The following is a 26,905-nucleotide window of genomic DNA, read 5'->3' on the forward strand; positions in this document are numbered from 1 at the left end:
GGCATAACAAAACAAACCCCACATAGTAAGAAAAATTACAACTAAAAACCGAACAAAGAGGCAGAACTTCCTCCAATCCCAAGGAAACAAGCAAACGTCACACTCTACCCCCGCGTCGCTCTTCCGAGCAGCCCTCCCCTCCCCTCCCTGCGCCAGCTACCTAGCACTCCAGCTCATTTGCTAATGTGGTCCGGGGTGGATATCTTCTCTGGCCTTGATTTCTAAGGTGGTGTTTTGCCTTCGCGGCAACCTCTGCAGTATTGTTGTGTGTGTGGTGGCCAGGTGTCCTCATCAGTGCCGGGGCTGCATGATCTTTGGGGCATCCTTCCCTAGGTGCCCTGTGAGTACTGTCTTTGCGTGTTAGGATTCCCTTCCCTAGTGTGTTTGGGAAAACCATTTCTGTAGGAGTTTTTTTTGCTCGGCATTTATTCCCACCCTTGGGGCTAGCTGGGGTTTCGTGGTCCTTGTTTGGCCTTGGGTAAGGAGTGGTATTGTGCTGGTTAGGGTGTCAAGGTGTTGTGCAGCCTACCTACCTACACGGCAGCCAGTTTCTGTTTCCTCTGGGGACGTTGTACCTTTGTGGGGGGTTTTCTTTGGTGGGGGTTTTTTCTTGCCTGGTGGGGGTCTACCTGGTGTGGCTATTGTTCCACTTCTAATATCTTGGTGGCCCTCTGCTAGGCCCCTGTGATTGTACAAGTCGCAGGGGGTTTCATTGTTTTGATTTCCCCCTTGTTAGCTTTGGGTCTTAACCGGTTAGCAACACTTGCCCGGGCTTCCCGTAGCAGTCAGCCTACGGGCCCTGGAAAACCCTGTCGGGGCTCTGAGGATCCATGGATGCAGCTGTTTTTCGCTTTGATGCTTCACTTCTGAACTGGAGTGCTAGGTAGCCGGATTGGGGAGGTTCGGGGCTCCCCAAGGGCTGCGCGGACATGCGACGCGGCGGTGGAGTGTGACGTTGGCTTGTTTGCTCGTTTCCTTGGAATTGAAGGGAGTTCTGCCTCTCTGTTCACTTTTTAGTTGTAATATTCTTACCATGTGGGGTTTGTTTAGTCATGCCTATCTTTCTGGGTGCTTAACCCCGATTGAGGGCAGATAAGGAATATCCCCAACCACGGGGGCTTTTCCAGGGCCATTGCTCCCGGCACCTCTGAAGGAGCCAGGTTCTGGATCGTGGTCTCCAGTAGGCTGAACTCCATAGACTAATGCTCCAGTCTAATGTATCACATATTAACTTGATAGCTCTAGGGAGCCTCCAGAGCTCGCCCAGAAAATGGGGTTTCATTACATTCAATGCTGGATTTTTGCAGCGTGCAATGGAGCTGGTCGGTCCCATCAGGGCTTTCGGGTCTGGTCTCTTCTTCGTGCCTTTGTCGAGTCATTGCAGAGTGGGTGGTTTTGGGTGTGTGGTCGAAACGACCTCGTCTTTCCAGTTGGTTCCCTGCCTGTTTACAGTCCCAAAACAACCTAGTCTCTTTAGTGGGTTCCCGACTGTTTCTGGCCCCGAAACAGGATTGTTTGAATCTCCAGTTCATTCTCGACCTTTTCTGATTGAATTACTTCTTTCCTTGCTTCTCCTTTTCGATGGCTATTCTGTCCCAGATCTGTCTCATTCGTAAACCAGGCACTTGGATGATTTCTCTAGATCTCCAGGACATGTATTGGCATGTCCCTATCCATCCTAGGTTCAGGGATTGGTTAAGTTTTGTGGTGAGGCGGCAAGATTCCTGCTTTTGGGTCCTCTCATTTGGGCTGAATCTGACACCTCTCGTTTTTGTGTGTTTAACTCGGGTCATGGTGGCCCATCTTCATTTGTTAACCCTTAAATGGCACATGGCTATCTATATACCATTTGACACCCACAGGTGCATACAAAATAAAAATCTTTTTTCTTCCTAACCTGTTAATTTGTGTTCACTGATCATGGGAAAAATTCTAAAAAAATCGTAAGTGGCATATATTGCCCGCTATAGTGCGGGGAAGTCTAGCAAAAAATAGGCGCTGACTCAGCGTGCGTCCCAGGCAGTCTGTTGATCGCCAGCTGTCAGGCCGGAGTTGCCACAAAGAGATAATTACCTAATTATTTCAATGTCTCTGATTGATTTTTCATAGTTTTTTGCTGTAATATTATTCAATAGTGTGTAGTTTGATATATTTATATAATAAAATGAGTGAATCATTGCTGTACTCAAAAATATGGTATGCATATTGTTGATTCAATTATGTTCATCAATCAGTGAACAAATACTTTGTCGGTTATTACACTATATACACAGGTTATATATAAGTATCTGCATGTTTTGTTCACCATAACGAACCACTAAGTTGCTATTATGAGTCAAAAAGTAACTAGGAGTGACCGCCGTGGACCAGCCAGCCACTCACGCCCTCCCTCAAGTCACCTGACTCACCCACATTCTCCTCCCACAATACTGTTTTTGCTTTTATTCACTATATACAGACGCTATATATAAGTATCTACATTCGTGTTCACCATAACGAACCACTAAGTTGGTATGCTGAGTGGCAGTGGCAGGCAGTGGCAGCCTGCCACTGGCTGCCACTCCCTCCCTCCCTCCCTCCCTCACCTCACCTGACTTGCCACCATTCTCCACCCACCATACTGTTTTTGCTTTTATATACAGATGTTATATATAAGTATTTACATGTTTTGTTCACCATAACTGTACATCTAAGCTTGTATGGTGAGTAAAGGCACAAAGACGTAGGACCTCACACAGTCAGCTGATGGCTGCCGCCCTCAAGGCCAGACGCACTAATATTTCTCCTCCAACAATACTGTTTGTGGTGTTATTACGCTATATACACATTATATAGAAATATCTACCTGTTTTATTCACCATACTTGTACAAGTAAACTGGTATGGTGCCCAAAGACCATCATGGTAACCAGTAAACAACACCGTCGTCTGCACGGTGGCGTCGTGCAGATGACGCCGCCGCACTCACCAAAATGGCGGCTCCCAAGCTACTCCTCTTGCTGTTTATACCCTCTATACACACGTTATATATAAGTATCTACATTTGTGTTCACCATAGTGAACCACTAAGCTGGTATGGTGAGTGCAGTCAATAAAAGGTGGCCACAAACATTCCAGCGATACAAAGATGCGAGAAACAACTACACGGCAGTGAGGAGAGAGGCAGAAAGAAATTTTGAAAAAGGGATTGCGGACAAATGTAAAACAGAACCAGGTCTATTCTATAAATTCATAAACAACAAATTGCAGGTAAAGGATAATATTCAGAGGTTGAAAATGGGAAATAGATTCACGGAAGATGAAAAGGAAATGTGTGAAACACTAAACGAAAAGTTCCAAAGTGTGTTTGTACAAAATGAAATCTTTAGGGAACCAGATACAATAAGAATTCCAGAGAACAACATAGAACACATAGAGGTGTCTAGAGATGAAGTGGAAAAAATGCTCAAGGAGCTCGGTAAGAACAAAGCAGCTGGCCCAGATGTTGTTTCACCATGGGTTCTGAGAGAATGTGCATCTGAGCTCAGCATTCCACTTCACCTGATCTTTCAGGCATCCCTGTGTACAGGAATCGTAGCAGACGGGTGGAAACAGGCTAACATAGTTCCAATCTACAAAAGTGGCAGCAGGGAAGACCCCCTCAATTATAGACCTGTATCATTGACAAGTGTAATAGTGAAAGTATTGGAAAAACTAATCAAAACTAAATGGGTAGAACACCTAGAGAGAAATGATATAATATCAGACAGACAGTATGGTTTTCGATCTGGAAGATCCTGTGTATCGAATTTACTCAGTTTCTATGATCGAGCCACAGAGATATTACAGGAAAGAGATGGTTGGGTTGACTGCATCTATCTGGACCTAAAAAAGGTTTTCGACAGAGTTCCACATAAGAGGTTGTTCTGGAAACTGGAAAATATTGGAGGGGTGACAGGTAAGCTTCTATCATGGATGAAAAATTTTCTGACTGATAGAAAAATGAGGGCAGTAATCAGAGGCAATGTATCAGAATGGAGAAATGTCACAAGTGGAGTACCACAGGGTTCAGTTCTTGCACCAGTGATGTTTATTGTGTACATAAATGATCTACCAGTTGGTATACAGAATTATATGAACATGTTTGCTGATGATGCTAAGATAATAGGAAGGATAAGAAATTTAGATGACTGTCATGCCCTTCAAGAAGACCTGGACAAAATAAGTATATGGAGCACCACTTGGCAAATGGAATTTAATGTTAATAAATGTCATGTTATGGAATGTGGAATAGGAGAACATAGACCCCACACAACCTATATATTATGTGAGAAATCTTTAAAGAATTCTGATAAAGAAAGAGATCTAGGAGTGGTTCTAGATAGAAAACTATCACCTGAGGACCACATAAAGAATATTGTGCAAGGAGCCTATGCTATGCTTTCTAACTTCAGAATTGCATTTAAATACATGGATGGCGATATATTAAAGAAATTGTTCATGACTTTTGTTAGGCCAAAGCTAGAATATGCAGCTGTTGTGTGGTGCCCATATCTTAAGAAGCACATCAACAAACTGGAAAAGGTGCAAAGACATGCTACTAAGTGGCTCCCAGAACTGAAGGGCAAGAGCTACGAGGAGAGGTTAGAAGCATTAAATATGCCAAAACTAGAAGACAGAAGAAAAAGAGGTGATATGATCACTACATACAAAATAGTTACAGGAATTGATAAAATCGACAGGGAAGACTTCCTGAGACCTGGAATTTCAAGAACAAGAGGTCATAGATTTAAACTAGCTAAACACAGATGCCGAAGAAATATAAGAAAATTCACCTTCGCAAATAGAGTGGTAGACGGTTGGAACAAGTTAAGTGAGAAGGTGGTGGAGGCCAAGACCGTCAGTAGTTTCAAAGCGTTATATGACAAAGAGTGCTGGGAAGACGGGACACCACGAGCGTAGCTCTCATCCTGTAACTACACTTAGGTAATTACACACAGTCAGAAGACATCGCCACCACCCTCCCTCCCACAGCATTACTTCTCGCTTCATGGTGCACAGCGCTAAATATCACCACAATCCTGCTATTATCAGAACCCTGGTCAGTTTTATCACAGTCAGGGGTCTTCTGTAATAATATCATCGCTACATAATAGCATGAACAAGTATATTATGGCATTTTTTGGCGATGCTGTGGTCACAAGCTGAACAGCAGTGCTGTGAGCTGATGCTGCGTGCATCAGGCTTTGTAGCTCACTCAATACTGAGGCCCCTAACACCCGGGAGTTTGGCCCACAATTTAAAAAAAATGGCGTCTGTTTACAAGAGCCCTGATGAAGGTGTGGTGAACCCCATGTATCCGCGGGCCGTTTAAATCTTGCGTAGTACCCCAAAGCATCACATGATGCAATGCGCAATTTACTGCAAGTCGGTCAAAGCATCATATGATTCGATGCGCAATTGAAGGGTTAATGTGTTGGCCGACCTCGACAACTGGCTGGTGTGGGCTCCCAGCCAGTTCATTTGTCTGCTAGCAAGGGATCCTGTTCTTCTCCAGCTTTCTGGGTTCGGGTTCCTAGTCAACTGGCAGAAGTTCCAGTTAGTTCCGTCCCAGATTAGGAACTGGTTGGCCCTGTTTTGGGGTTTTTGGACATCTTTGCTTTCTTTTCCTCCTGTGGCCTTGCTCTGGCTGCAGCTCCACCATCTACTGGTGTTGGGGAGGAGCCAGATGACTTGGCCGTTGTTCAAGCAGTTGTTTCGGGAGCCTGAAATTTGTCCTTTTGGCCTTTTCTTTGGTCAGGATTTGAGGACATTAAACATACTGCAGGGTGCAAAACACAATCAGATTAGCCCATAGTAGGAAAGCAGCATGTCAAGTATTTGGGAATAATGATGGCTGACAATCTAACATTTAGGGAGCATAATCAAACAAATATTGCGTTAGCCAGAAAAATGCTAGGATGGATTAAGAGAACTTTCAAATCCAGGGATCCCATCACAATGGTTGTACTTTCAAATCATTTGTGCTGTCCCATTTGAATACTGCTCAGTGCTCACTTACCCCTTCAGAGTAGGAGAGATTGCTGAAATAGAGGGAATATAGAGAACATATACGGCATACATAGATGCAATAAAGCCCCTAAATTATTGGGACCGTCTCAAATCTCTCCAAATGTACTCACTAGAAAGGAGACAAGAGAGATATCAAATAATATACACGTGGAAAATACTGGAGGGCCAGGTACCAAATCTACACAGTAAAATAACAACATACTGAAGTGAACAATATGGAAGAAAATACAGAATAGAACAAGTGAAGAGCAGGGGTGCCATATGCACAATCAGAGAACACAGTATAAACATCAGAGATCCACAGTTGTTCAACATCCTTCCAGCAAGTGAGAAATATTACCGTAACAACCGTGAACACCTTCAAGAGAAAACTAGATAGTTTTCTTCAAGAAGTGCTGGACCAACCAGGCTGTGGTGGATATGTGGGCCTGTGGGCCACTCCCAGCAACAGCCTGTTGGACCAAGCTCTCACAAGTCAAACCTGGCCTTGGGCCAGGCTTGAGGAGTAGAAAAACTCCCAGACCCCATCAAGCAGGTTTGGAGGCTGTTCTGATTTCTTCTGAACGGCCCCTTTTGCCTTTCACGATATCTGGGTGCAGACTCCAGGGGGCCTGAGCTGACTGCTGCATCGTCAGCTTCCTCTTTGGGCTTTTCGGGGTTTGTTTTCCTGGCGCCTTCCTCTGCCCCCCCCTCCCCTTCCCCTCACTCAACGTCTTCATAGGCACCTCAGCGTTCAGTTACGGCTTTGTGACCAGTGCTTACCATGTGGGAAAAACCTGCTGGGATTGATATGAGAGGAGACTACCAGGGACTTGTACTGAACTAAATTAAAAAATTACTGTCTGCAAATTAATTCAACTAAAATCTCTAGCTAGGGTTGTAAATTCTAGCTCCTCTTTTTTTAATGACAGATTGTGGGCTGTAAGGGACAGGTGGGGTGAATGAATTAGTTGATAGAAGTTCCAGTCCACCTGTAGACAGGGATTCTCACATCAGCTTGTATTTTATACAAGGATAAGATTTAATAAATTCAGTTCTATGCTGAACACTAGCTCTGTTTAAATCAGGGATTTAAACATACATAGTCTAGCCTAGCACCATAACTATTAACAGCCAATATGTTCTTATACTATAAACTACAAATTAAATTGTAAAAGTATAATAAATGGCTTTAAATGTACTGTTACTAAGTACAAAATTATATTCAATTAAATGAACTTATATGATAACTTAAAAAATAACTAAGCAAGCAATTGTTAACTTAATTTATATATTCAAGTATATATGCAATGTATTTATATTCAATTTATATGATTATGTACAGTCAGCCTGACTGAATCTCTTCCAACACCATGGACACTTATGAGGTCTTGTTTACTTATTGCAGCTGAATCTTTTCTCACATAATGGACACCCATGAGGTCTAGTGCTTGGATAAAGAGTCACAGCTACACTACAATATTAATAACTTACTGAGGTATGAGGCGTTGCCTCGCTTTATAACCGACAGGCAGATTTATAGGATATTAAAGTCACACAAGAATACAATTGGCCAATTAATTCTCTAAATAACCTTCAATATACTTCTCTGTTTGCCGGGTGCCTGTCTGACAGTGTGCCAGACTGATAACTCTCTTGTCGCGAGTTTAGGCGTGATATTTTATATCACAGCGTTGCTGTATGATGTACTAGTAGCGTTGCTATGTGATTTTTCTTTAACTGCGTTGCAAAAGAATGATAGTGGTGAAGGTGGAGACAAGAGTCACTATGTGCTCCACTCTACGCTTATAGATATAAATGTTCTAGGGATTTTACTTGTCCAGGTACTCCCCCAGTTCTAGAGAGTATTCACTGGTGATAAAGATATTAGATAAGGTGTCTTGAGCCAAATAATGTTCGCTAAGGATCCGTCACTGTTCACTCGGTTGTAAACAAACGCGAAGTGCCGCGAGGTGTGGTCGTGGGCGCTTCTTCTTCCCAAGATACCCCTCCCTCTCCCTTAAGAGGTAGCTTTCAATGAATATTGATTGATTATTTTTACAGTCTAGACTTATGATTGAGATAAGATGTGATTATAATATAATTAGATATAGGATTTAAAGATTATAAGTAGTACTTGATAGTACCACTGATTCTTATTAAGGATTCGATTTATAATCCCTACCGGAAGCGATTAATGTTCCAATAGTTTTTTAATTAAGAAATCCTTCTAGAAGCTTCTGGATCCTTGAGAGATCATGCACAAAGTCACGTAGGCATCTATAGGGCCCTATGGCGTACGTGATCCAAGTGGCATTGTCATCTAGGATCAAGCTGTATAATGAATCTATAATGATTTGGATATGATTTTGTTATGATTTTGATATGATATAGATATGATATAGATATGATATAGAAATTATACATTTCTTAGATGATTATTAGATATGGTGGGTAAAAATTTCCCACACACCAGTCCTTCCTGAGTCGTTGGGCCCCCTCCCCTTGTTGACAGTACTTCCCAGCGGGGTCGTACCAGGGCTCGGGGTTCTTCCCATCGTGGTAGGCCAGTGGAGTTAGATTTGGCACCGGCACAGCTTTCGGTGCTGTCTGTTTCTATTCGGCGCGGGGATCGCCCTTTTCGCAGTTTAGGTGCTCATAAGATGCGTCGGCCCTCTCGCAGTTTGTCCCAGTGACAGGGTTGGGGGAAGGCTCGCTCTGTTTGCTCGGGCCCACAATTTGTGGCAGGCCTCTTCTGTGCTCTGTCGGGTCATCAGAGGGTTCCTGGGGTTGTTGCTTGGTTGGTTTTGACCAGTGGTGCATCTTCTTGTGTCCAGTTGTGGCTCTTAGCCGTTGCCTGCGTGCCGTGGCCGGGAGTGCATCTTCTTGTGTCCAGTTGTGTCTCTCAGCCATTGCCTGCGTGCCATGGCTGGGGGTGCATCTTCTTGTGTCCAGTTGTGGCTCTCAGCCAATGCCTGTGTGCCATGGCCTCTGTGGCCCTAGACCTACTTTGGGTTGCCCGGGGTTCCCTTTGTCTGTTCTGGGGTTTGAGTCTCCCAGGTTGTCCACGGTGTCCTTTCGGTATTGCCTGTTGTCTGGCTTTTGTGTTTTCGGCGTGTGGTTTCTGCCTCCTGGGTTTGTCCCTCTTTTCTCCTTGGCTTTGGGTAGGTAGCTCCGGGGAGCCGAAAGCCCCCCCCCCCCCCCCCCCCCCCCGAAAATCAGCTTTGAATGTAACAAAATGCCATTTTGTAGATGAGACTCGAAGGCTCCACAACAACCTCCCCCTCCCCTCGGTCAGCAGGTTTTTTGCGTGTTTTGACATCCAGCCTCGAACTGAAGGGTGTATCTCCGGCATGGTGGGTCTGGGGCTCTCCCTTTCCCCTCCCAGGGAGGGGAGAGCTGTGTAAACATGTGGCCTGTCACGTCATGCTCGTTTGCTCGTTTTCATTTGTGGAGTTCTGTCCACTTGTTAGTTTTAGTCATTTTAACCAGAATAGGGGGTTTGTTTTGAGGTGCTTACCTTTTTGGGTGCCTGGCCCAGTCGATGGCAGACATAGAATGCTCCAGTTTCCATGTGCATTTCTATAGGCCATTGCTCCTTGTACCTCTCTGAGGAAGAGGGGGGGGCCAGGTTCTGGCTCGCAGTTCCTGGTAGGCCTAGAACACCATTCACGCTGATTGATGTCAAAGTCTAATGATATACATATCAGCCTTGATGTCTCCGAGGAGCCTCCGGGTCTCGCCTAGAAAATGGCATTTCATTACATACAATGCTGTTTTTTTGGTTCTCAGGCCTCCGGTTGCCGGGTGGGTGAGCTTCATGCTCGTCTTTGGCGCCGGGGATCTTGTGCCTTTGGCCCTGGTGGGCAGTTTGTTCGACTGCAGCTGGCTCCTTCTTTTCTGGCGAGGTATGAGTCGGCTGACTTCCGGAGGAGTTCTTTGGTCGTAAATTTGTTGTTGTTTCGGCCAGGCCTAGTGCACTAGACAAAGTGCGTCATACACTTTGTCCGAGGGGGCTTTTATGATACTATCTTTGTGCACCCGGTACTGCTTCGGTGGACTTGCGGATTGATCTGGTTTCCCTGGTTCCCTGCTCCTAGGTTCATATTTTTCAGGTCATCAGCTTTTTTTTTCTAACTATACAGTGGTTTGTGTTGTGGCACAGACTTTCTGGGTGCTTTCCATATTGGTTTCAGACATGAGTAACTTTAAGCAAAAGTTTTCATAGTGCCACCGCTCTCTTTGCCTCTCTGAAGGGGCCAAGTTCTAGCTCATGGTCCCTGGTAGGCCAATAAGAACTCTGCAACTGATGGCACCTAGTAGTATGGCTCTGGATCAGTGTAAATGCTTCAGAGAGCCTCTGGGGCTCACCAAGAAATTTGCATTTCATTACATTCAATGCTGCTTTTTTATTTAGTATTTAGTATTTTTTTAGGAAGTGGTACTGCAAGAGTAATACTGTATCATGTTTTTCCTACAGGTACTTTGGCTGCTAACCGTGTTAAAGAGAAGCGGGATAGAAACCGCAGTGAAGATGGGAAACGCAGACGACAAATGGAGGAGAAAGAGAAAAATACGTACAAGAGGCTGTATATTCAAGCAAGTACAAAGCCCAAAAATAGCCAAGCAGTAAAAAATCGAGAATACTCTGCAGAGATTTGTAAAGTTTCTAATAAGGATTACAAAACGACAAATTTCCAGAGTGACAAGATTATAATGTGGAATGAAACGGGCTTGGAGCTAAAAAATTGCAATATTCAATTAACTAATGACAAAAAATCCAAGTTGCTTAATAAAACTGCTAATAAGAAAAATAATTCTAATATACCTGTATTGCCAAGAAGTATACATTTTATATCGGGTTCGGTTAACAATACCCGAGGCAGTGGAAAAAGATGAATGTTTCTTCATCAAATATTTATAGTGACTTATAGTTTTATATATATATATATAAAACCTCATATTTGATGTAAACTGACTTATTCTAATGAGGATTTGTTAATGTATTTTATTATCTTGCATATATTTTGTCTCATAATTAAGACAAATTTCATCTAGATATATAAAGGCAGCAGTCTCATAGGGAAATAAATGTATTATTTTGTTCCTTTGATGGTCATTTTCCTTTGGCTTCTCACTGTTCTGACAATTTCCTCTCCCAACACATTACTCTTACAATATACCAGTACAGTACTGTACTAGAATTGGTCCCATTATCTAACAGGATCTTCACCATTTACATTTCATATTTCTTCCCTTCTACTTTCTCATTTGTATTGAAGGTAATCCTAATTCTTGACACAAATTTTTGTTCCCGGTGCATATAGGTGACAACTGCCTCACATATATGAGACAAGTCAACATGTATCTTGAGATGATTTCGGGGCTTAGCGTGCCCACGGCCCGGTCCTCGACCAGACCTCCTCTTTGTTACTCACCCCCCAGGAAGCCGCCCGTAGCAGCTGTCTAACTCCTAGGTATCTATTTACTGCTAGGTAACAGGGGCATCATAGTGAAAGAAACTGCCCATTTGTCTCCGCCTCCACCGGGGATCGAACCCGGAACCTCAGGACTACAAATCGGAAGCGCTGTCCACTCAGCTGTCAGGCCCACTGAAATTAATGTCAGTGGGCCTGACATTATGCAGATATATCTGCAACACAATGCTTAGGATATAGCAAACATTTAAACATAACTTGAAGAATCACAACCATGCTGGGAGGGTGACAGCTCTTCCACTTTGCTTTGTCAGATTAATGGAAGATTACAATACGATTCAGCTTTCAGTTAACCTCTGAACACATTGAAAATCAATTATCTAAATGAATTCTTTATGAATGTGACACTAACATCAAACATGATATCAGATGTCACGCTATCTCCACTGGACTTTGAAGTAGCCATAGACAGCATGCCCATGCACTCTGCCCCAGGCCCAAACTTCTGGAATTCCATATTTATAAAAAATTGCAAAACACTATCACAGGCCCTAAACATCTTTTGGAGATGAAGCCTATTTTGTGTCTACCTGGTGGAGGCTCTGAGGTACCAAATGCCCCATGGCCTGGTCTCTGACCAGGTCTCCTGGTTGGTCAAATGGTCAACCAGGCAGTTGGATGCAGCTGCTCGCAGCCTCACGTATGAATCACAGCCAGGTTGATCAGGTATTGTTTGGAGATGTTTGTCGAATTCTCTTTTGAACACTGTGAGAGGCCGCCAGTTATGCCCATTGTGTGTGTACCATGAGAGTGTTGAACAGTCTTATGCTCTTGATCTTGATAGAGTTCTCCCTCAGCATACCTATTGCACCTCTGCTTTTCAGTGGGCCTATTTTGCACATCCTGCCATGCCTTCTAATATTTTCCACATGTAGATTATTATGCATCTCTCGCCTGGGCTCTAGAGAATACAGAGTTAGAACCTTTAATCAGTCCCAATAATTTAGATGACTTTATTGAGTAGATTCTATTGGTAAAGGATCTTTGCACCCTTTCTAGGTCAGCAATTTCTCAAGCTCTGAATGGGGCTGTTCATGTGCAACAATGTTCCACCCTAGACAGCACTAGTGTCTTGAAAAGTATCAATCATCATTGGTATCACATCCCTTGTAATCCAACCTGTTATTTTTCTGGCAGTTGTGACGGCTTTTTTATTGTATTCATTAAAAGGTATGGTATTCCACCATGATTATTCCTGGATCCTTTACATTACTTTTTCATTCTATAGTGTAATTTGATTCCGTTTTATACACTATTTTTGTTTTTTCCATAGCGTAGGTGCTGGAATATATTTTCATTAAACATTATATTGTTATTTGTGGCCTATTGAAAGACCCGACTTGCATCAAATTGGAGGTTTGCCGTGTCCTCTGTATTATCTACCTACATGAAAATCCTAGTGTCATATCCAAAGGATGATACAGTTTTTAGTTTGTATCCTTGTCTATGTATGATATGAGGATGAGAAAAAGTACCAGAGGAAGTATAATACCTTGGCCGGGGAAGGGGGGGTAAGCTCTTCACGGTATATGATTCCGGATTTTACTTTGTTGACTATTACACTCTGGGTTCTATTTGATAGGAAGTTAAAGATCCATCTCCCTACTTTGCCAGTAATTCCTTTTGAGCACATTTTCTGTGCAATAACACCATGGTCCTATTTTTCAAAAGCTTTTGCAAAATCTTTGTATATTACATCTGCATTTTGCTTGTCTTCCATAGCACCTAAGACCATGTCATAGTGAATTACCAAGTGTGAGAGGCAGGAGTGCCCTGTTCTGAACCCGTGTTGCCTGGGGTTATGTAGATGTGATTCCATGTGATTTGTAATCTTACTTCTTAGCACACTTTCAAAGATTTTGATAATGTGTGAATAGTTTGTATTTTACACTATTTTAAGTATGGCCACAACATACTTAAAACAGTGAAGACACACCACTTAACAAAGGATGCAGTAAAGTGGATGCAGAATTTTTTAGACCAATATGGAAGAAAATGCAAAACACCTGGTTGATACCTGGTTGATGGGGTTCTGGGAGTTGTTCTACTCCCCAAGCCCGGCCCGGGGCCAGGCTTGACTTGTGAGAGTTTGGTCCACCAGGCTGTTGCTTGAAGCGGCCCGCCGGGCCACGTACCCACCACAACCCGGCTGATCCGGAACTTCTTTTAGAAAACCGTCCAGTTTTCTCTTGAAGATGTCCACGGTTGTTCCGGCAATATTTCTTATAGTCGCTGGGAGGACGTTGAACAACCGCGGACCCCTGATGTTTATTCAGTGCTCTGATTGTGCCTATGGCACCTCTGCTCTTCACTGGTTCAATCTTGCATTTTCTTCCATATCGTTCACTCCAGTACGTTGTTATTTTACTGTGTAGATTTGGGACCTGACCCTCCAGTATTTTCCATGTGTATATTATTTGGTATCTCTCTCGTCTCCTTTCTAGAGAATACATTTGGAGAGCTTTGAGACGATCCCAATAATTTAGGTGTTTTATCTCGTCTATGCGTGCCGTATATGTTCTCTGTATTCCCTCTATTTCAGCAATCTCTCCTGCTCTAAAGGGGGAAATGAGTACTGAGCATTACTCAAGACGGGACAACACAAGTGACTTGAAGAGTACAACCATTGTGATGGGATCCCTGGATTTGAAAGTTCTCGTAATCCATCCGATCATTTTTCTGGCTGACGCGATATTTGCTTGGTTATGCTCCCTAAATGTTAGATCGTCAGCCATCATTATTCCCTAATCCTTGACATGATGTTTTTCTACTATGGGAAGATTCGATTGTGTTTTGTACCCTGTATTATGTTTCAGATCCTCATTTTTGCTGTACTTGAGTACCTGAAATTTATCACTGCTAAACATCATGTTATTTTCTGTTGCCCAATCGAAAACTTTATTGACATCTGCTTGTAGTTTTTCAATGTCTTCAGCAGAGGTAATTTTCATTGTGATTTTTGTGTCGTCTGCAAAGGACGACACGAAGCTGTGACGTGTATTTTTGTCAATATCAGATATGAGAATAAGGAACAGTAGCGGTGCAAGGACTGTACCTTGAGGTACAGAGCTTTTAACATCGCTTGGACTCGATTTTATCTGATTGACTGTTACTCTTTGTGTTCTGTTCGACAGGAAATTGAGTATCCAGCGTCCTACTTTTCCAGTTATTCCCATTGACCTCATTTTGTAAGCTATCACCCCATGGTCACATTTGTCGAACACCTTTGCAAAGTCTGTGTATACAACATTGCATTTTGCTTTTCTTCCAGGGCTTCTGTGATTTTGTCATAGTGGTTGAGTAACTGTGACAGACATGATCTTCCCGCTCTAAATCCATGTTGTCCTGGATTGTGCAATTCATTGTTTTCCATAAAACTAGAAATTTGATTCCTAATTACTCTTTCAAACACTTTTATTATGTGTGATAGTGCAACTGGCCTATAATTTTTTGCCAAGGCTTTACTCCCCCCCGTTGTGCAACGGAGCTATATCTGCAGATTTAAGTGCTGCGGGTATCTCCCCTGTATCCAGGCTCTTTCTCCATATTACGCTGAGTGCTCTTGCTACTGGTACTTTACATTTCTTTATGAATATTGAATTCCATGAGTCAGGCCCAGGGGCTGAGTGCATAGGCATATTGTCAATTTCTCTTTCAAAGTCTTCCGAGTTTGTGGTAATATCCGTTATATTATCTGCAGCTTGAATGTCATTCATAAAGAAGCTGTCTGGGTCATCAACTTTCATGTTGTTTATTGGTGTGCTAAACATAGCCTCATACTGGCTTCTTAGAATTTCACTAATCTCTTTGTTGAACCAGAACCAGTGAAGAGCAGAAGTGCCATAGGAACAATCAGAGAACACTGTATAAACATCAGAGGTCCGCAGTTGTTCAATATTGTCCCAGCGAGTATAAGAAATATTACCGGAACAACCGTGGACATCTTCAAGAGAAAACTAGATACAGGTCGTTTTTTTTCAAGCAGTGCCGGACCAACCGGGCTGTGGTGGATATGTGGGCCTGTGGGCCGCTGCAAGCAACAGCCTGTTGGACCAAACTCTCACAAGTCAAGCCTGTTCTCAGGCCAGGCTTGGGGAGTAAAAGAACTTTCGGAACCCCCATTAAGCAGGTTGCTCTAACATCACACATCTCAAAAATCTTTGAAAGATTTCTAAGAAGCAAGAGCACAAAACACATGGAATCATAGTGTCTTCATAACCCTGCGTAACATAGGTTCAGAACAGGGTGCTCCTGCCTCTCGCAATTGGTTGACCACTATATGGCCTTAGGTGGTATGGAATACAAGCAAAATGCTGTTGTCTTCACTTCACAGATTTTGCAAACCTTTCAATAATTGTGACCATGGTGTTATTACACATAAAATGAGCAAAAAAAAAAAAAAAGTTACTGTACTGGCAAAGTATGGAAGTGGATCATTAACTTCCTAATGAACAGATCCCAAATTATAATAGTCAACAAAGTAAAAACTAAATCTTCAACTGTGAAAATCTCAGTTCAGTAAGGCTCTACTTGCTCTGGTACTTATTCCAATTCTCATATCATAGTCAAGAATGCAAACTATAGTACTGTATTATCTTTTGCAAATGACACGAGGATTTTCATGTGAGTAGACAATATAGAGGACTCGGCAAACCTTCAATCAAATGTTAAATGTTTCAATGGATCACAGCAAATAATATGATGTTTAATGAGGGTAAGTTCCAGTTACTGTGATATGGAAAAATTTAAATATCAAAATAGAAACCACATATAAAGTGCAGTCAAACCACACTATTGAAAGAAAAACAATGTAAAAGATTTAAGAGTTATCATATCAGATGAACTTACACTTAAAGAACACAGCAAAGTACTTGTAGCTGTGAAAACTGCAAGTAAAATGACAGGTTGGATAACGAGAACCTTTCAGACGAGATGCCACACCATTGAAACTTTTAACGACACTAATGCTCTCTAGAGTGGAATATGTTGCACACTAACAGCCCCATTCAAAGCTAGAGAAATTGCTGACCTGGAGAGAGTGTGCAATGACATTTTGCTTCTAGATTCCACCCAATAAAACATCTAAATTATTGGGACTGCTTAGAAATTTTAAACCCGTATTCCCAGCACAGGCTACCTTGAGGTGCTTCCAGGGCTTAGCGTCCTCGCGGCCCAGTCGTCGACCAGGCTGGACAGATACATAGTAATTTACACTTAAAAAATACTAGGAGGACTGGTTTCAAATCTGTACAAAGAAATAACACTACATAAGACCAGGAGGCATGGTAGGATGTGCAAAATAGTCCCACTGAACAACAGAGGTGCAGTAGGAACAATGAGAGAGAACTCTATTAACATCAAAGGCTCAAGACTTATCAACACTCTTCCCCTACTCATATGGAGAATATCTGGCCGACCTCTTGCAGTTTTCAAAAGAGAACTCAACAAGCCCCTATAAAGGATACTTGATCAACCAGGCTGTGACCAGCTGCATCGAACAGCCTGGTTGACCAGATCACCAGCTGGGAGCTCTGGCCAGGAGAACGTTGATACTCGGAATCATCGACAGGCAGATGAAACATTAGCACCCAGTTACAGTTCAAGTTTAGTAGTAATGTTTGTTTAGTCTAATTTGTTTCTCCCTTTAAAACTTTTATGACTGTAAAGACTATTGCTGTCAGATTAGAAATGTAATAAAAAGACACCCCCCACCAAAAAAAAAAAAAATTTAATACATATTTCCCCCAACAATACACCTGACATACTGGGATTTATAGATACAGCTACTGTAATAAGGATTTATAATAATGATTTAAGTTTTGTGAACACCTTTTGGATAAATATTAAGTTGGGGCAGTTTTACTATAAATTTATAAGGAATGTTAATTATAAATATGGAATGGTTACTTTTTCATAATAGGAATGCAATAAAGGGGGAAAATGTAAATAATATTGAGAAGAGCTAAATTGCTCAAGAAGTGTGAAGCATTTATCTATGTGAGTCAAAGTGTTCATGATCTTGTGAACATGTTTGCTAGTACCACTGTACAGTAGCTACATCTTGTGAACATGTTTGCTAGTACCACTGTACAGTAGCTACATCTTGTGAACATGTTTGCTAGTACTACTGTACAGTAGCTACATCTTGTGAACATGTTTGCTAGTACCACTGTACAGTAGCTACATCTTGTGAACATGTTTGCTAGTACCACTGTACAGTAGCTACATCTTGTGAACATGTTTGCTAGTACTACTGTACAGTAGCTACATCTTGTGAACATGTTTGCTAATACCACTGTACAGTAGCTGCATCTTGTGAACATGTTTGCTAGTACCACTGTACAGTAGCTACATCTTGTGAACATGTTTGCTAGTACCACTGTACAGTAGCTACATCTTGTGAACATGTTTGCTAGTACTACTGTACAGTAGCTACATCTTGTGAACATGTTTGCTAATACCACTGTACAGTAGCTGCATCTTGTGAACATGTTTGCTAGTACCACTGTACAGTAGCTACATCTTGTGAACATGTTTGCTAGTACCACTGTACAGTAGCTACATCTTGTGAACATGTTTGCTAGTACCACTGTACAGTAGCTACATCTTGTGAACATGTTTGCCAGTACTGTACAGTAGCTACATCGTGTGAACATGTTTGCTAGTACAGTACTGTACAGTGGCTACCTTTCGTGAATGGTATTTCCTTAGGCCGGTGTGTGTGTGTGGTCAGGTCGACTGTGAAACCCTGTTTGGGCTCCAGTTCGGGGCCTCCAGGACCTCCCAGTGAATTTTGTAGAGTTCCGGGTTGGTCGACGTTTGAACCATCGTAGCCAAGTCAGTTAAGTCAGGTGTCTGGGAATCACCAGAACGCAGATTCAAGTCACCCCAATGCCTCAAAATAATTTTTCAATTTAAAAGTGATATATCATTGGGGGGAACCAAAGGTACCAGAGAGTGCTGCAGTGAAAGGGTTATAGGCAGTAAATTACAATACAGTACAGTATTTGAATAGCCTTTTACGGCTTTACTTGATGTGTCAAGATGTTAAATGAATCACAAATCATGTTAAATGTTTTTATATGTGCTTAAAACTCTATATTAATTCGTTGCTTTATAATTGTACTCATTGGATAACTAATAATGCAAACTTTGACGTGTTGCCATGTGTGGTTTGCCGCTACGTACCCAGGTTGTCTAGTCATGTGTTCACTGAGGCATGACAAGTTATGTCTTGTAGATGGCTATTGTATCTCAGGTCCTCCTTGTACACATTTAATGTATAAATTGTAAATCTTTTAATGTAATTCAAAATTATTTATTAAAAACATTTTGGCTACTTGCTTATAGTTGTGATCAATATCCAGATAAATCTGTTTGGCAGAAATAATTTTGTGGGTGTGGAAGGACATCATACAGTGGACAGTGACAGAGCCTTGTGGGTGTGGAAGGTCATCATACAGTGGACAGTGACAGAGCCTTGTGGGTGTGGAAGGACATCATACAGTGGACAGTGACAGAGCCTTGTGGGTGTGGAAGGACATCATACAGTGGACAGTGACAGAGCCTTGTGGGTGTGGAAGGTCATCATACAGTGGACAGTGACAGAGCCTTGTGGGTGTGGAAGGACATCATACAGTGGACAGTGACAGAGCCTTGTGGGTGTGGAAGGACATCATACAGTGGACAGTGACAGAGCCTTGTGGGTGTGGAAGGACATCATACAGTGGACAGTGACAGAGCCTTGTGGGTGTGGAAGGACATCATACAGTGGACAGTGATGGAGCTTTGTGCGTATACTATTTGGTGATCTTAATCTATTTTGCCTAATAATAAATGCTTCTCAAACAATAATTACAAAACCCAAAACAGCTACAGTACTAGAGAAATAATTGAACCAACTGATGATAAACTGTTTCATGCTGTATAAGCATCAGGATAATCTGAATATTGTCATGATATCCAATAATGCTATGGAAAAAATATAATGTTTACACCCATAAACATCATAAAAAAATTAATTGTTAAACATTTTGTATTTAACGTTAACCCCGTAAATAAAGGAAATCGATGAAGAATCGCATAAAAACTAATACTGTTCCTATAGAAAATACATAGTGGAAGCGTTCTATAGTGTCTTAAAAATCTATATATTTTAATTGTTCACGCTAGATGAAGTTACCAGCATGGTAATCATCATCAATTGCTTACTGTAGAGCAAGGTCATCTTGTCCTACCCTCCAGGCAATCGTCGTCAATTTACTATTTGGTGTCATTCTTCAATCTGTGCCCATTGGCAGAGTTGTTACTTGGTCTTCTGTTACTGGTAACAAACTGCATGCCCTTAAGGGTAGCGTGTCCCCGTGGCCTTCCTCCTACCACCGTAACCGGCGGTGGGAAACGGCTCTGGCAAGGTTATGTATTGGCCACACACGCTTAACTCACGGGCATTTAATGGAGCGCCGCTTTGCTCCTTATTGTCCAAACTGCATTGTCTCTCTTACAGTTGTGCATATCCTTGTTAAGTGTCCAGGCTTCCAGGACGAGCGTGTGTCTTGCTTCCCGACAGTCCCTCGCGGTCACTTGCTCCTCGATAGTATCTTTGGTGAATCAGATAATGTACCTTTGATATCACTCGCCTTATGCATTTTTGTTCTCATATTGGCATCCTTAGTGATATTTTGTGCCTTTTAAAAAATCCTGCAACTTTAAAAATGCTACATAAGTCTTCCAGGCTTGGTGCCTTCTTTTGATAATTACTATTTGGTATTTTCTGCTGGTGATTCAGTATTTCTGGATGACATTATCAGAGAGAGAGAATAGCAGTGAAGGATTGGGTTGCAAGACACTGAGCTGTGCCAGGAACAAATTTTTATGTAATATTGGTGTGTTTATTGCACTGTAGACCTGTATACAGTATTCAATCACTTGTAAATTGTGTAAATCAAAATAAGATCTCAAACATTTTAACCCCCAACATGATTATCACAGGTCTGGCTACTTGGCATGTCAGCAGATTTACATCACCACAACTGGTGGCTCAAATGATCCTTTGATGCAGCAATTTTTTTGGTGTGTATGAAACCCGAAAAGTCTTGCTAGTATTTTTTTTTGTGGGTGGGGGAACGGGGTTATTTCCTTAATATCTGTGTGCAACTGTCATTTTATGAGAACTTATTTTATAATTTGTTGTAGAGGCAGAGAGGTGCCTTTGTTCAAAGCCAGACTTGAGGCATCAAGTCAACACTTCAAAGTACACTCAAGCTGCTGAAATCATACCTCAAAGAAAAAGAATTGTAAATAAAATTAATGAGTTTTAACCACTGCACTGCGCAAAGCGCCTTTAGGCGCTCAGAGAGCTGTGCTTTTTGTTTTTTAATTTGCCTATATTTTAATGTTTTTTAATGTTTTCATTACTATTTGTGTTTTGAAATGGAAATAGTTGACTTTGGAAACATTTTGACATTAAATTTACCTGAACATTTGTAAAAATAACAAAAATATGTCCTTGACAATTGCACCAAGACGTTTTTGCCGAAAATAGGTGAGCAGTGCAAGGGTTAAGAGAGCCCTTTAATTCTTAATAATAATTATGGGTACCATCCAACTAAGAAATTTAAGGTAAAACAACAATAATTTCTATTCATGTACTGTAGTTCCAAAGATATATATTAGTAGTAACAGAAAATTTCTCCGTAATACTTTGAGTGTTACATTCTCCATACTGTAATACTCCGAGTATTTACAGTAATACTTTGAGTGTTACATTCTCCATACTGTAATATTCCGAGTATTTACAGTAATACTTGGAGTATTACATTCTCCATACTGTAATACTCCGAGTATTTACAGTAATACTTGGAGTATTACATTCTCCATACTGTAATACTCCGAGTATTTACAGTAATACTTGGAGTATTACATTCTCCATACTGTAATACTCCGAGTATTTACAGTAATACTTGGAGTATTACATTCTCCATACTGTAATATTCCGAGTATTTACAGTAATACTTGGAGTATTACATTCTTCATAGTGTAATACTCCGAGTATTTACAGTAATACTTGGAGTATTACATTCTCCATACTGTAATACTCCGAGTATTTACAGTAATACTTGGAGTATTACATTCTCCATACTGTAATACTCCGAGTATTTACAGTAATACTTGGAGTATTACATTCTCCATACTGTAATACTCCGAGTATTTACAGTAATACTTTGAGTGTTACATTCTCCATACTGTAATATTCCGAGTATTTACAGTAATACTTGGAGTATTACATTCTCCATACTGTAATACTCCGAGTATTTACAGTAATACTTGGAGTATTACATTCTCCATACTGTAATACTCCGAGTATTTACAGTAATACTTGGAGTATTACATTCTCCATACTGTAATACTCCGAGTATTTACAGTAATACTTGGAGTATTACATTCTTCATAGTGTAATACTCCGAGTATTTACAGTAATACTTGGAGTATTACATTCTCCATACTGTAATACTCCGAGTATTTACAGTAATACTTGGAGTATTACATTCTCCATACTGTAATACTCCGAGTATTTACAGTAATACTTGGAGTGTTACATTCTTCATAGTGTAATACTCCGAGTATTTACAGTAATACTTGGAATATTACATTCTCCACATTCTCCATACTGTAATACTCAAAGTATTATAGAGTGTAATACTCTGTAATACTATGGTAGTCCCCTTCTGTGTAAAGATTCTATTAAACTTTTAAGGTTAATCTTTTACACTCATTTGTTTTGGTCACCCCATATCTCTTACCTCCAAGTTGAATGCTCTGAGGCCCTAAACTTACTTAAAAGTCTTGTTCCTAATTTGTATTTTTCTCACACTGTCTAAACTCAGTTATGACTGTCCTGCTTACTCCTCTGCCACTCCTTTGACTCTGTCGTCTTGATGATCTGCACCATACTGGGTTACGCCTCGACTCTGGTGCTACTCATTTGTTCCCTGTCATGATCCTGTGTGTTGAAACCGATATCCTGTCTTTACAGGATTGTCGTCGTCGTTACTGTCTACACTATGTTGTGGGATCCCTGCAACACCCTCACTCACACTTATGCTGATTTTACTGCTGCCCCTCTTGTGGGCCGTGTTCTCTTCACCACCTTCCTTTTTCTGTATGGATGTGTCACTTGCAAGATTCCCTCTGGGTTCACGTTAGCAATATTTCTCCTCGTGTCATTCCATCCTTACCTCTTATTTTTGTTCATTCCGTTCTTGCCCCTTTTACCATGTGGGTCAAAATTTTGCAAAACTTTGACCCACATGGTAATGGCTTCTACCCGTTTTCACAAATGGGTCACAGTCAGCCAACGTTGTTGGCTATTCCGTTATCTTTCCTGACCAAAGCTCTATGTGCCACCTGGCCCCCCAAGAGACTAGCATCTTTACGGCTGAACTTTATGCAATCTTGTATGCTCTTCCTCAACTGCTTTCTTGCCTTCAACATTACTGTGCCTTTGTGGTTGAATCTTGCAGTGCCCTCATGGCTCTGGAGTCATATGCATCCTGTAGTAGTCAAACTTCGACATTGGCTATTACTTATTACTTTTACTTGTCTATCAGATTTAAGACAGTTGAGTTTTGCTGGGTTCCCAATCATGTTTATGTTATTTAAATGAACGTGTGGATGATGCTATGGCAGCTATCCGCACGTGTCCTATTTCCTCAAAAGGCAGTCTTTATTCAGATTTATACCCACTCTAGGTTAAGTGTTGGCCATACACGTTTAACTCATGGTCACTTATTGGAACACTGCCCTGCTCATTATTGCCCCACTTACAGTCATACACCATCTTGTGGAATGTCCAGACTCTCAGGACGATTCTATGTTATGCTTTCCTAATGTCTTGTGGGAACATTTGTCCCTCAATAGAAGCCTTGATGAATCCGATACCCTTGATATCACTCGCTTTGTGCGCTTTTGTTCTCATATTGGCACCCTCAGTAGTATGTAGTGCCTTTTGAATATCCTGCGCCACTAATGGTGCTACATAGTCTTCCCGGCTTGGTGCTTTCTTTTGATAATTACAGTACAGTACTTATAGTGTTCCATCATCATATGAAGTGGACAACCCCACTCTTAAGTGTAATATGTCGACTGAAACAATTTACCGACATACTTTCTGCTTATACCTAAACATTTGGTATAAGGTAATGTATATCAGTTGATTAACAGTTGAGAGGTGAGATCAAAGAGCCAAAGCTTAATCTCCACAAGCACGACTGGGTGAGTACTGTAAATATGTTTATACCTAAGCACTAAACTATACAGTATGCAATATTCAGTCTTTTCAAGGCAGTAATGGGTTGTGTGCTGCCTAATTCATACTATCCTACTGAACAAATATATATTTATAAGTTGTAATCCACACTTACATGGAAATAAACATTTCATTCACCTGGTCTCTTGGGAGACTCGAACCGCAGACCCCTCGTTTGAGAAGGCTCTATCGACCAAGCTATTGAGTAGTCTTAAGGGGCCCAGTGCATGTGGAAACTTCCAAATATGAAAAATAGTGAAAAATTGTAAACAAATGTTATTTGGCATTAGCGTCTTGAAAATTTCATCCCAGTATTTTAATAAATGTTTTTTTTTACAAATTTTTAACAAATAAATGTGTGGGCGATGGACGCCAACTGGTACTGATAATAATGATAACACCTCCTATACACTGGCAAACAGGGATAGAGAGATGCAAGCACCTGTCTGACACACAAAGAAGGCTAAGTAGTAGTAAGGAGGGTCCACAAAGTGAATATGCCGCTGGTGCCACCTGGAGGGCCAGATTTCACACATAAGAAGAAGTTAGTATGTTATGATGCTGTACTTTATTATATATATAAATTCATTGCCCAATGGCAATATTTCTTGTCACTTTGTATGAAAAGCTAACAACTATTTTTTTCTTCTTTCCTTTGTTTCTATGCAAATTTTGTAGTAACTAATACATCTTGGAGAATGCACATCCGGCACTACTCATGTGAATTGGAACGTAATTGGTCAACATGTTAATCAGCCACAGGTGGCAAAAGTTGACTTTTATTTTTTATTTTTTTTTTGGGGGGGGGGGGGGTACAATTTATTTACAGATTTCAGACTCTATTCACTTTGTCTCTGTAGGTTGTATTGATGAATGAGGACCAGATAAGGGAATTATCACTTATATATATATGGGTAATAAAGTTACTGCAATATATATTTTGTTATCCCTACATTTTATTTTTTTTGGTGGGTTATTTTTTCTTGACTTCATTTCAACATATATTGACTACAACTTTCACATATTCGAGTACAAATGTCAAGCAATATTTATTAAAACATACAAGAAAATTCATTAGTAATTAGAACTGCCATACTTATTGTCGATAACGTCAACTTCAATTATCTCAAAAAAATTAATTTCAGCTTTGAGACCAAATAAAAAATTTGGTTTCTGACCGAATCTGACCATTTTAACATATGTGCAAAGTGCTTAGTTCTAAGGAGTCCTCACTGTCATTTAGTCATAAACCCATAACGTTCAGTTATGAATTTTTTGCATCTAACTTTTGCACATATTTGGAAGGCCGCAGTGAATAATTATTTTACAGCAAACTACATTCTCAAACAATATTTTGCAGCGAGCAACATGAACGTCATATGCCATTCTGACACCATAATGAATAAAATAACAATTGGTGACATTTTAACATTTTTATTCTTAATTTGAAATCATGAAATTGTAATTTTTTTGTCTATTTTATTTTTTTATTTTTTCTGTTCATAGTATGATGTTTGTCCATTAGGAAAAGTTGGAGCATTTACCATGAAGATTATGCACAAAAAAATTGAGTGTGTTTAAGAAAGTTTGGGTGCACATGCACTGGGGCCCTTAATAAAGAAAGTTTCCGGAGGCAGCATCCTGCTGCCAAACTGGAATTTTTGACGTTCCCCGACTACTACTGAAGCTCGGAGGAATTACTGACCCATGATCATGTCATATAATTTGTCATCCACACTTCTGTGGAAATAAATATTCCATTCACCAGGGCTCTAGGAGACTCAAACCGTGGACCCCACATGTGTGGCTGAAGCTCTATCGTCCGAGCTATTAGAAATACAGTTACTCTCCTTATTAACCCTTTAACTGCGCCGCTTCTAAATATGACACCCCCCAGTAGTGCGTAGGAAATAAATTCAATTTAAATTTTTTTTTTTTTTTTTTAAAGTGTCAAAAACCCTTCCCTCAGAGTGCATATATAAAAAAAAAATCAAATTTGTACGTACTTTGGCTGCTATGGGGTCCGTAAGTTGGCGCGTGACGTCATCATTCCCCGTTCGCCCATGACGTATGCTCCCGGGGCGGGGCGTGCGAGTTGCCGCGAATATATTTTTGTTCATTTTTTGTGAACAGTTTCAAATACATTTTATTTGTTTTTACGTACTAATCCTATGTATAATGAAAACATACACTATATTATGGCAGTAAAACATCCGTACTGTCCGAGAACACTGTGTTACGTGCATGACACTTGTGTACACATATGTTGCACATATTTATCATGTATCATACTAATTTATGTATATATATATACAATCTATTTTCAGACTATACACTGTCACACTATATACATTCACCATGAACACATTCAGAACACCGTGAGTGAGAGCTGTCACACCCAGCCAGCCCTCCCTCACTTCTCCAACATTGTATTTGCCAACATTGCTCCTCCCATCATACAGTTATTCACACTAATGTTTCATGTTCATTAATGTATATTTACAACATATGTACACACTATACACTGTCACACACTATATACGTTTACCATCAACACACTCAGAACACCACGAGTGTGAGCAGCCACACCCAGCCAGTCTCCCTCACTCCAACATCTTACTCGCCAACATTGCTCCTCCCACCATACTGTTATTGTTTTTATTACACTATTTACACACGTTATATATATCTATCTACATGTTTTATTTACCAGAACTATGCAAGTAAGCCGGTATTGTGTCCAAACAGTATAGTTGCCACCATACACTGCATGAAAAATCACACAGCAGACAGCAGACGACGCTACGATTACTACGTAACCTCCCTCACCAAAATAGCTCCTCTTAACATTCTCCTGTTGCTGTTATTACACTATACACACACACTGTATATACCCATGTACATGTGTGTTCACCATAGTGAACCACAAAGCTAGTATGGTGAGCAAAACAAAGAGTGGCTGCCACACATTCATTCTTGTATCAACATGTTAAACAAGCTACGAGGATGAGGGAAGGGGACGTTCCCTCCATGCTAGATTTGATATTTACCAGGAAGGAGGAAGAGATATT

At 40.9% G+C, this 26,905-nt stretch overlaps 1 protein-coding gene across 1 annotated transcript in view; it reads left to right on the plus strand.

Annotated features, from left to right (window-relative positions):
- LOC123764822 (uncharacterized) overlaps positions 1-18,872 on the plus strand; it is a 30,849-nt gene extending 11,977 nt beyond the window's left edge. Inside the window, exon 3 of the mRNA XM_045753009.2 lies at positions 10,510-18,872. Within this exon, the coding sequence (XP_045608965.2) occupies positions 10,510-10,928 (419 nt within the window). The 3' untranslated portion in view covers positions 10,929-18,872. The remainder of the gene's footprint in view (positions 1-10,509) is intronic.
- Positions 18,873-26,905: the final 8,033 nt, after the last annotated feature.

This window comes from Procambarus clarkii, chromosome 48, assembly GCF_040958095.1.
Source record: "Procambarus clarkii isolate CNS0578487 chromosome 48, FALCON_Pclarkii_2.0, whole genome shotgun sequence".
NCBI lineage: Eukaryota > Metazoa > Arthropoda > Malacostraca > Decapoda > Cambaridae > Procambarus > Procambarus clarkii.